Below are 12,101 nucleotides of genomic sequence, written 5' to 3'. Positions count from 1 at the left end.
CCCCCTATATTAAATACTAACTAGTCAAGATTTCTGTTTTTTAAAGAAAGGTAGAGAGAACAGTGGAACAGAGGATACAGATAAATTCACTGTGTAATTTATTGATCTATTGTGTGATGACTGTCCCAGTAGAGAAAGCATGAGCTGCCATGGGAACACAGAGGAGATCCATCTAAATCAAATCAAACTGGCTCTTTTCCTTCCTGCCTGCCTGTGGATCAACACCACCATGAACAACACAGGAACTCTCTGGTCCAGGAAGTTTATGACCAACCTACTACTTCAACAGAAACTAACGGTTATTGACATCCTTCACCCTGAGAACGCAACAGTCCCTAAGACAGAAATTTTGGGGAAAACTAGCCAAAATGTACAAGACGACACCAGATATCATCTCTGTATTTGGATTCAGAACCCACTGTGGTGGTGGCAAGACAGCTGGCTTTAGCATGATTAACAATTCCCTGGATTACACACACACACACACACACACACACACACACACAATGAACCCACATACACTTGCAAGACATGGCCTGTATGAAAAGAAACAGACCTCAAGAAAACAGTGAAAGGGTCATAAGAACAGAATGAAGAAAGTCAGGGGTCTGCTAAGGCCAATGTTGGTGCAGCAAAATGTTGGAGACTGGACAACAAAGGAGTCAAGATAGTGACCTTATCTGCAGTGATTGTGCAGATTTTTCAGGAGAGGATTAATAAACTGTAAACATGTTTTTAAAATTTAAATAAATAAACTCAAACTGGGTGTCAGAAAGGCTTTCCAGAGGAAGTAGTGAAGTTTTGAAAAACAGGTGGACATGAGCATTATCAACACTGGTTTTCATCACTTAATTTTACTTTTGATAATTTTATATCCTATCTAATAAAAAAAAGTAATATGCAAGTTGACCATCACTCCAACACACAAGGTGGCTGCCCCCATGTGGTCAAAGATGGCTGCCTCCAAGTGGACACAAGATGAACACCACAAGATGGCCTGCAAGGGAGGGCAGTTGTGGGCTAGCAGGGGAGGGCAATTAGTGGTGACCAAGCCAGCGGAGGAGGGATTGGGGGTGACTGGGCCTGCAGGGAAGGGCAGTTAGGGGTGATCAGGCTGGCAGGGGAGCAGTTAGGCATCAATCAGGCTGGCAGGAGAGTGGTTAGGGGGTGATCAGGTTGGAGGGAGAAGTGGTTAGGGGCAATCAGGAAGGCAGGAGGGCGAGCAGTTGGGAGCCAGCAGTCCTGGATTGTGAGAGGGATGTCCGACTGCCCGTTTAGGCCCGATCATACCGGAATTGGGCCTAAACGGGCAGTTGGACATCCATTGAGGGGTCCCAGATTGGAGAGGGTGCAGGCTGGGCTAAGGGGCACACACACCCCCCGCCCTACTGCCCTGTGCACGAATTTCATGCACCAGGCCTTTAGTTTTTTATGTTTGGTAATTTTGATAATTTTGGAACATTGTATTAATTTAAGGTGTACAACCTATTGATTTGCTATATATATATATATATATATATATATATATATATATGTATAAACTGCAAAATTATTACTAAAATAAAACTTAAATTTACACCCTCACATGCAGTAGAATACATCCTAAGTAGAGAGCACATGTACTAAGGCACAAAGATGTAAGTAAAATGTGTACAACTTACAAAAGGTGTTTGCTCTGGCCCTGGCTGGTGTGGCTTAGTTGGTTGGAGAGCTTCATCCTATACACCAAAAGGTGGCCAGTTCGATTCCTAATCAGGGCATATACCTAGGTTGAGGGTTCAGTCCCAGTTTTCACATAAAATTTACAATAGTAACATTTATTGAGCACTTACTATGTGTCCATCTCTGTTGTAAGTGCTTTACATGTATTTAGTCCTCACATTAATGCAGTAGATACTATTAAATGTATTTTCTTATATAAGAGAAAGTCAGGTGCAGAAAATTAAATAACATTTTCTAGTCACACAGCTATACTTAAACTTGGGCAGTCTAACTCCAGATGCCAACCTATTAACCACTCTGCCTCTCCTTAGTATGTGATATTTCAAGTATTTAAAACATTAAAATTTTTCAAGGTTATTTGGAGGCTATAGATTCTGTACAATATTTATTTCTATTATTTATCTATCCCAGAATCATGCTGTTTAATTTGTGGTTTTTTTTTTTTAATGTTTTCATATCTAAAAGTAGTCTATGCTTTCACTATTTTCTTCTTCAGATTTTTTTTTTTTTTTGTAATCAGTGCCTATTTATTCTTCAAAGGAACTTTCACAATAATTTTGTTTAACTAAAATTTGGGATTAGAGGTTTTGGGTTAAAAGTGCATTAAATTTATAAATTAAATTGGAAAGTATTAAGTGTTTCCACCAAAAAAGTGCTATATAGTGCTTCATCTTCTTTCAAATTTAGCAATACAGTTTTATAATTTTCTTAAATTGGGTAACATTTAAGGTTATTCTTAGTATTACAATTTTTGTGAAAGTGTAATATCTTCTGTTTTCTAACTCTTTATTATTGGCATTTAGAAATTCTATTACTTGCATATAAGATTGTTTTTTCCTGACATGTGAAATTATAAAATGGCCACTCAAAAAATTATAACAATTAAAAAAAAAAAAAGGCACATACTGTAGGCAATACTTGCCAAACTATTCAGGAAAGATTTGAGTCGGTATGCAAGGCTCCAGAGAAAACATGGCATTTTTATCCACTGCTTATCTATGATGTAGTCACACGTTCGGACTACTGTCCCTGATGCCTTTGCATCTCATTCTTCCCCTCACAAGAGGATGGGACGTGTGGGTGGCTGTCCTAGGGCCACCTCCCTCCCACCACCACGCTGCTCTCCAGGGCCCATCCCAAGTCTCACACTTCAGGCTTAATCATTGACAGGGCTTTGCAACCCCAGGCTTTTCCTGACGCGTTGATAAGACAGCCGGGGCAGTGTGAGTGGCTGAGGGAAGCCAGGCTGGCTGTGCGGCAGAATCCTCCGGGGAATGAATGGATTTGCTTCAGGGACTGATGACAGCAGCAGACGCTCTGGGGACACCATGCCCACCGGGGCGCTGCCGAGATCTGTCATGCTGTCAGCATGCATCCTCCTCCTCCTCCAGACCGTGGCTCCTGGGTCCTCCGGAGACGGGACAGCTGTCTGGTCTAAAAACCCCAACTACAGCCCGGTAAACGAAACTCAGCTGTTCCTCTATGACACTTTCCCTGAAAACTTCTTCTGGGGCGTCGGGACCGCAGCGTTTCAAGTGGAAGGGAGCTGGGAGGCCGATGGCAGAGGCCCTTCTATCTGGGACCCTTTCGCCCGGGCGCACCTGCAGGACGCCAGCGGGGCGAACAGCTCCAGCGACAGCTACATCTTTCTGGAGAAAGACCTGTCTGCCCTGGATTTTATAGGCGTTTCTTTCTATCAGTTCTCCATCTCCTGGCCCAGGCTCTTCCCCGATGGGATAGCAGCAGTGGCCAACGCGAAGGGTCTCCGGTACTACAACGCCCTCCTGGACGCTCTGGCGCTGAGGGACATCCAGCCTGTGGTCACTCTGTACCACTGGGACCTGCCCCTGGCGCTGCAGGAGAAATACGGGGGGTGGAAGAGCGAAGCTCTCATAGATATCTTCAACGACTATGCCACCTACTGCTTCCGGGCGTTTGGGGACCGTGTCAAGTACTGGATCACAATTCACAACCCCTATCTGGTTGCCTGGCACGGGTACCAGACAGGTATGCATGCCCCTGGAGAGAAAGGAAATTTGGCAGCTGTCTACGCCGTGGGACACAACCTGATCAAGGTACCGTACCGCTTGGCTTTCTGTCACAGCTTCCGAATAGAAGGAGCAGGCGTTCGAAAGGAACCCCAAGAAATGTAGCATCTGTTTAAATAAGTCTCTTGGGTGCAATCAAGTCAAGTGATTTTATTCTGACCCTCAAGGTCTGTCCTCAAATTTCATGTTTAAAGTGGTGTCATATTTTATGTAAGCTGTTACTACTGCATGAGCCCAATTATTTTCCTTAAAAGTGCATTTTTTAAAAATTAACTATTTTTAAGTCTACAATTATCCATGAGGGCGTGAGGCTATGAGTTTCCTTTCATTCTGTGGAAAATCAATGGAATGGTTGGAAATCCTTTTCTGACAAGATGCAACCGTTTCAGAATTATGCGAAGGCATGACCATTTCAAATATGTATTTGTTGTCGCTATCGCTATTCTTGGTGGTACTTAGCTATAGTCAGCTAAATGAATGCTAGCTAACTGGTACGTGTTAAATGCAGGAATTGAAAAAATGTAATTCACAGTTGGTTTTATTTGTGTTACATAGCAGGAAAGGTTAATTGTTCTAGGAGTTAAAATTAAACTAGTACTATCAAAACTGGAAGAATATGCTCTACTAAGCATTTTAAAGCTGTATAATTCAAAAGGTAGACTTCATGCTGGGAAATGTTAAAATGTTAAATAATAGTGAAACTCTAAGCAAAATAAATGAATAATCATTGAGTATTTAGAGGCTACTTTAAGCATTTTACTTGCATTATCACATTTAATCATCATGATAACCTTATGAACTATGTCTGATTATTATCCCCATTTTAAAGATGAGGAAAACTGAAGCTTAGTGAGATTACATAGCTTGCCCAAGGTTACAGAGTAAAATGCACCTGTTGGAAACATGGGCTTTTATAAATGACAACATAATTAAACACTAAATGTCTTTATTAAGAATGTTTTTAAAGGAACAATCTTTTGAAAATTTTCAAGAGATTTTGCTTCACATTGAGGCCAATATTTAGAATCAGGTATAACTTTTTAAGTCAACTAGTTTACCTGGAAAAAATAAATTATTCTGAATAACTGTTACATTTTTGAAAATGAAAAAACTATTAGTGGGGTTTCATCATGTGGTAGGAGAAGTAATCTGATTTCTAATAATCAAATGTTAAATATATAGAAATAGGAAAAAATGTATAGGAACATAAAATCACACCATGTCTTAATTTGTACATACAAAAATATGTGAACTTTCTGGATTTTTGTACTATGATTTAGTCACATCTGCCCTTGCAGTAAACAGATTGTATTATAATTTCAAGGTCATTTACATATCTTTGAGTAGAGTTGTATATAGAACATATTAATGCATAGGTATTCTGCGATTGGTATTCTGGGAAAAAGACATTAAAGGGGAAAAAACCTACAACTGTTAACTATGAAGAATATACATATTTAAGCTAGAAAAATATTTCTTTTATTTATTCTTTTAATTATTAAAACAATACATGCTGGTGTAAATTGAGAAACATCAGATTGTATCAAAAAGATATAAAGTGAAAAAGTCAAATTCCTCTCTTCCTCTCCATCTGACAACTCCAATCTTGAGGAAACTGCTGCTAATAGTTCTGATCTGGTCTGTTAAAGTGTTCTATACAATTACATGTACATATATGGATATTTAATAATTCTTAATATTTTAAATAGTTAAAAAATTCTAAATTGTTGAAAAGTTTTCAGTTACCTGGGGAAATGTTAACAATTAGAAATTCCATTAAAAATATGTTTAAATGGCTAGTTTAAAGCCTTAAAATGGGCTATCTGATTAAAAATACACAGGAAAAAGCCGGGACCGGTTTGGCTCGGTGGATAAAAATACACAGGAAAAAGATGTAACTAACAAATAGATATTGTTTCCAAACTTAGTATGTAAAATGCTATATTTTCAGATATAGTTTTCACTTTTCTCTAATTTGAGATAGACCACAAAATTAGCACTCTGGTAGAGATTTTATTGTTTTAAACTGAGGTGTTATATTTTTTAATTATTGTGTTTTCCAAGTAACTTCTTCCATCTCTTTACAAATTTCTAAAGCACTAACCCACGGGGTCTCTTTGGTGGTGGGCACACAAGGCCACATGCAGATCGTGTATCATAGCGAGGTACACTTGAAATCTACATAGTTCTATCTATCAATGTCACCCCAATAATTTTAATTTTCAAAAAAAGTGAAATACACTGCATAACCCAGTGACTTCTAGCACTACAGAGAAATCTGGCAGCGGTTTGGTAGCCTGAGGTGAACTTGTTTTTCTCTGCCTTTCTTTTAACATAGAGAAGATTAATTGGCTATTTTATGTTGCAATGGAGTGTTTCCTCCTTATTATGCCACCTTGTGACCCAAAAGAAGCATTCTTTAGGATTAGTTTTTAGTCCAAGAATATTTATTGAGGGTTTTTTTTAAAAAAGCCTAATATAAACCTAAATTCATGGATGGTTATTATCACTCCATTCCCAATCCTCAGCTATTGAGAAGATTACATAGTGGCTGTAAGGGTCTTTTAAGTTCCAGGATGATCCTGAAAACTCCATCTCCCTCTGAAATGTCCTGGTTGGGAGGAGACCTGAATTGTCTAGCCAGTCCCTGGAGACTGATCTGGACAGATCTGGTCATTACCTGGCTTAAGGCAAACCTAAGCCTCAGACAAAAGTTGGTCGTAATCACACCAATGGATGCTTCCTTCTGAATCCATAACCATGTTCAGAACAGACAGAGCACGCCTTGATTGGCTTGGCCATCTTTCAGCACCGCAAACATAGCTTTAAAGATTATCTATAATTTTTGCAACAATATTGCTAGGTGTCTGTTATTATTCCCATTTTATAGAGCGATGCTTCTTAAAAAATGTATCATGTCACTTCCCTGCATAAAATCCATCAAAACTTCTGGGATAAAGTCCCAACTTTTCATCAAGATCTTCAAGACACAAACCCGGCCTCCATTCCAGGCTCCTTCCTGGACATTCTCCCACCCCCCTCACTAATGCCAAACCTTCGCACCCCACGTCCGGCTGTAATGCACTACTAAAGTGTCTGGATTTTACTTTACTAGCCCCCTCTGCTCAGCCTTCATTAATACTCTATTCAGATAAAATGCTTTTCTTACTCCCAGTTTTGCTGATAATGTCCTTCAAGACAATTTAGGCAGTTACCACCTCTAAGTCAGTTCCGCTCCTGAACGTTCACATGATAAGATGTGCATTGAATTCATACCATATGGTGCTTCTTTGTTTCCCCAACTAGACTGAGAGTTCTTTGAAAGAAGATGCTATTTTTTGTCTTCATATTTCCAGCACCTTGCACATAATATATACATGCTAGGTACATTGAATGAGTGGTTTAGGAATTTCTATTTTAAACTTGTAATCAAAGACCCAATCTCAGGTATAAAATACATATTTCATTGCATTATTGCTAATTCCTGAAATTGCCTGTATTAATCCAGTGGTGTATTAGTGTGGACTCTTTTGGTTGCAAATGACAGAAGCCTAATTCAAGTTGGCTTAAGCAAAAATGAGCAACTTCCTGGCTCAGTAACCAAATCACAGGAACCAGGACACTCTCAGAAGCCCTTCATCTCGGTCTTCCGTGTCCATTTCTTCTTGTAGGTTGGCATCTTTCTTCTTGGTAGAGGAAAGCTTTCTTTCTCCCAAGTTCAATTTTTTTTTAATAATAATTATTATTTTTAATATATTTTATTGATTTTGCACAGAGAGGAAGGGGAATAGAGAGTTAGAAACATCAATTAGAGAAAAACATTGTTCAGCTGCCTCTTACACACCCCGTACTGGGGATGTGCCCGCAACCAAGGTATATGCCCTTGACCGGAATCGAACCCGGGACCTTTCAGTCGGCAAGCCGACACTCTATCCACTGAGCCAAACCGGTTTCGGCCCTAGTTCAATTTTTAAAATTTCAACCTATGTGGCCTATGCTCTCATTCCTCAGGTCAGCAGAGTCCCAAGGTCTCACATCAGTAAAGGCAGTACTTGTGCCTGTTTTTATTTTTAGATCAATATACATGCATAATATGATTTAAGTCTGTAGATTTCTTCCCCACTAAAAATGGAATATTTGAGAACCTCTGAGGAAATATGCATACAGGTTGGGGAAGATGAGTTTGTTCATGAGAAGGTAGCTGGTTCATTCAATTACTCCACTCAATACTGCCAGCTTCCATGATAATCTTTACCATTTCACATCTCTAAATTATTATCTTTCATAGCCATATTCTGCCTACACCATTTTGGCACTATTGACATTTTGAGCCAGGTAATGCTTTGTTGTGGTGGATTATCTTATGTATTGTAGAATATTTAGCAGCCTCTACCCACTAGATTTCAGTAGTATCCCTGTTGTCCAGAGTTTGTGACAACTGAAATGTCTCCAGACATTGCCAAATATACTCTGGGGGAGGGTAAAATTCCTCTTTCTTCCCTTCCTTCAAAACAGCTGACGAAGTGATTAAAGGCATGAAGCACAAAGAGCAAGGATATTGAAATATAACCAGTTCGAGGGACATAAAAAAGATAATTTATAAAATCACCTCAAGGAGATTTTCACCAGCTCTGTAAGTTGCACACAAACTCAAAATTAATTTACAGTATTATCAGGATGTTTCAGGAGAAGAAACAGAGTTTTAAGAAATGTTAAATGAGAAAATAATGTTGATGATTATATCTAGTTTGACTTTTCACATATTGGAAATGAAGACTGGCTTTTAGTTATTTGTGAAATACTTGAAAGAGCTGGCCCAAACCATTGCTCTTACATACATAGTTATTTATGAGCAAAACACTAAACCTACTTTTTGAAAGCTTGTACTTTTTTAAAAAGCAGAATTTAAGAATTCAAGCAAAATATTACAGAAACAATTTTTAATCCATTTTTGATGCCATAACATTGTGTTTCACAAAGTGTAATTTTTTGCACATTACTGCATGTTGGCTTTTTTTTTTTTTAATGTTTTTATTGATTTCAGAGAGAGAGGGAGAGGGAGAGAGAGATAGAAACATCAATGATGACAGAGAATCATTGATCAGCTGCCTCCTGCATGCCCCACACTGGGGATTGAGCCTGCAACCTAGGCATGTGCCCTTGACCGAAATCGAACCAGGGACTCTTCAGTTCATAGGCTGACGCTCTCTCGGTCCACTGAGCCAAACCAGCAAGGGCCATGTTGGCTTTTTGTTTGTTTGCATATCCAAGAACCATATGTACTCTCATTTATTAAAACATTTTTCTACAAAATGTTTATTTTGAAAGAAAACTTTATATTCTACTATACATGAGAGACCAGTATTTTCTAATACCCTTAAAATAAATATGTAACACTTAAAATAAAAATTTTCATTTTTGTTACACCTAATGTCATCTCCCATACAGAAGAGGTAGGTGTACCGGACTTGGAAAACACCACAGAATGGGCAATTTTTACTCTGCATTTTAGTATGCATTCTGTCCTAAAACCAAACTCAGGGTCACTTAAAAAATGCATCATAAAAATTTTCCTTATGTCATTAAAATAATTTACATAATGTAATAGTGCTTATAAGATGGGAAAATGCTAACATTCATGTTTGTATATTATAGGTATTTTAAATCTGCGTATACTACACACAAATGACGAAATATAGTTTTAAATTCCTTAGGGGTTTAAGAGATTGTTTAATACTGGGAAAGAGGCTTTCAGGACAAGAAGTGTTGGGAAACACTAATGTAGGTCAGGGCCTTACCAACTTGTTCCTCAGCCTGGGATAGGTACTTCTCCCTATTTTTTCATCTCTTTGGGAAACTGTATCAGCATTTCGTTTTTAAAAATATATATTTTATTGATTTTTTTACAGAGAGAAAGAGAGAGGGATAGAGAGTTAGAAACATTGATGAGAGAGAATCATCAATCAGCTGCCTCCTGCACACCCCCTACTGGGGATGTGCCCGCAACCAAGGTACATGCCCTTAACTGGTATCAAACCTGGGACCTCTCAGTCCGCAGGCCAACGCTCTATCCACTGAGCCAAACCGGTTTTGGGTGTATCAGCATTTCTTGCCATCATCCCTTCAGAGAAGCTCACACCAGGCTGGGGTATGTGTTAGATATTCAGTAAATAATTTAATTGATTATTTTATAATTAAATAAGACCTGCCTTATCCCAGAAAGGATATAAAATTGCACTTGAAGAGAAGTTGATTTCAGACACACACACACACACACTCTTCAACACATACTCTGGCATAAACACACTGTCTTTTCAGAACATGCAAATCAATTAGGTATGCCAGTTCCTATGAAAATGTTTACATGAACAGCCCACCTTGAACCAAGCTGCAGAATGCTGACAACTCTCCAAGCTGAGCGATGTGTTCATGGGGGTTCACTGTGTTATCCTTTCGATTTTTATATTCTGTGACAATTTCCACAACTTAAAGTAAAAAATAAAGTAGATGGTAAAGAAAATATGTTATATTTTAAAATAAAACAATCACCTCTGCACTTCTTGAAGGCTCTGTCAAAATTCTTAACCAAAATTTAGTGTGAAAACTGCAGAAACAGCTGTGAAGAAGCCATCATTCACATGACTAACAGCTAGCCCCCTCTGCCAGGAGGCTGCTGCAACTGCTTTCTTGAACCAGAAGACTGCATGTTTCACAGGCACGCTGAAATGGATTAAATGTCATTTCTAAACCTCTCCTGCCCAACCCCCAACCAATGTCTTAAAGACTAAGTATAATATTTTGACCTGGAAATACTAGCAGAATCCTTTTTTAGCTTGTTTTGGTTAGATAGAACCAAAATCTTCAAAGATCGTCTGAAATGCCTCCCCCCGCCCCCCCACCCCATAAGATAAAGGAATTTTTTTTAAATTCCTGCATTAAAGTTGGGTTGCTAAATCTTATAGCTAAAAAGCTAGCCCAGCCTGGCCAGCATGGCTCAGTGGTTGAGCATCGACCTATGAACCAGGATGTCGTAATTCGATTTCCGGTCAGGGCACATGACTGGGTTGCAGGCTCGATTCCATGCAGAAGGCAATCAATCAATGATTCTCTCTCATCATTGATGTTTCTCTCTCTCTCTCTCTCTCTCTCTCTCTCTCTCTCTCTCTCTCTCTCTTTCTCTCCCTTTCCTCTCTGAAATTCTTTATTGTTGAAAGTATTATATATGTCCCCCTTTTCCCCCATTGACCCCATTCAGCCTGCCCCAACCCCCCTTTTTTTTAAAGCTAGCTCTAGCTTTTCTGTCAATGAAGGACAGAAAAAAGGGGTTAAAAAAAAAACACCCAAAACTTGTTATTTGCTACTTTCCATAGTTTGCCCTTCCACCCCACTCCCCAAAAAAGAATGCAGAAATGGGGAGAAAAAAGGACAGAGATTGGTCTTAATTCTTAAGTGGAGTGTTGAAACATTACCAACAGGTAATGTTTTGACATTCTATACTACTATTCTTAATACTTATTTTTATAGTAAGACTATTTTATTGCATATCTACTGTAGTTTCACAAACTGCCCTAGGTACTTTTCGTATATTGTTTAATTCTCACATCAGCCCTACAGGAAAGTATTCTTATAGCCATTTTATAGTTGGCCCAAATCCGTGCATGGCGGGAGTCTGGCCAGCCTGCCTCAATCGAGTGGATTGGGCTGGGCTGGCCAGGGGGAGGGGCCGTGGGCAGTTAGCTGGCCCACCCAGCCCCCTGGTCAAACTCCTGGTCAAGGGGATAATTTGCATATTAGGCTTTTATTGTATATGTTGATAAAACTGAAGCCCAGAGAAATTTGCCTAAGGTTACACAGCTGATAAGTGTTTGGTATTTTTTTACTCCTAGTAAGTATCATAGCCAAAATTCAAATCTTAGCCTGAATCCAAGTTGGCCAGGTTTAATGGCATGAATCCGCTACCTAGGTAGATTCAATGAAAGATAACAATTTACAACTTTAAACCCATAGCAGTCACTAGTGTTGATACTGATTAACAGATATTTGACTTCACTTTGCCTATTTAAAGACCAGAACAATCTATGTACATGTTTTATTTGTCCCCAAAATCTAAGAAAAATTTATCACTGATTCATTGTTTTATGATTTTAATTTTTATTTGCTCAAAACTTTAATGCTCACCAGGTTGGCACGGCTCAGTGGTTGAGTGTCGATTTATGAACTAGGAGGTCACAGTTCAATACGTGGTCAGGGCACATGACCGGGTTGTACACTCAATCCCCAGTGTAGGGTGTGCAGGAGGCAGCCCATTGATGATTCTCTCTCACCATTGAT

General features: G+C 39.0%; 1 protein-coding gene and 1 pseudogene across 3 annotated transcripts in view; both read left to right on the top strand.

Moving 5' to 3' along the window:
- Nucleotides 1-229: 229 nt before the first annotated feature.
- On the top strand, nt 230-727 carry LOC311621354 (small ribosomal subunit protein eS24-like; annotated as a pseudogene). The gene has a single exon. The product of its transcript is annotated as a small ribosomal subunit protein eS24-like (transcript).
- Nucleotides 728-2,939: 2,212 nt separating this feature from the next.
- KLB (klotho beta) overlaps nt 2,940-12,101 on the top strand; it is a 39,590-nt gene continuing 30,428 nt past the window's right edge. The window contains exon 1 of one of the 2 annotated variants that reach the window (XM_084900613.1): nt 2,940-3,797. In XM_084900613.1, the coding sequence (XP_084756739.1) occupies nt 2,997-3,797 (801 nt within the window). In that variant the 5' untranslated portion in view covers nt 2,940-2,996. The remainder of the gene's footprint in view (nt 3,798-12,101) is intronic. The other variant, XM_084900614.1, reaches the window with a different exon arrangement.

The sequence above is a fragment of the Pipistrellus hanaki genome (genome assembly GCF_964339955.1).
Source record: "Pipistrellus hanaki genome assembly, chromosome: 1".
Lineage (NCBI taxonomy): Eukaryota > Metazoa > Chordata > Mammalia > Chiroptera > Vespertilionidae > Pipistrellus > Pipistrellus hanaki.
This window is presented reverse-complemented; position numbering and strand designations above follow the sequence as displayed.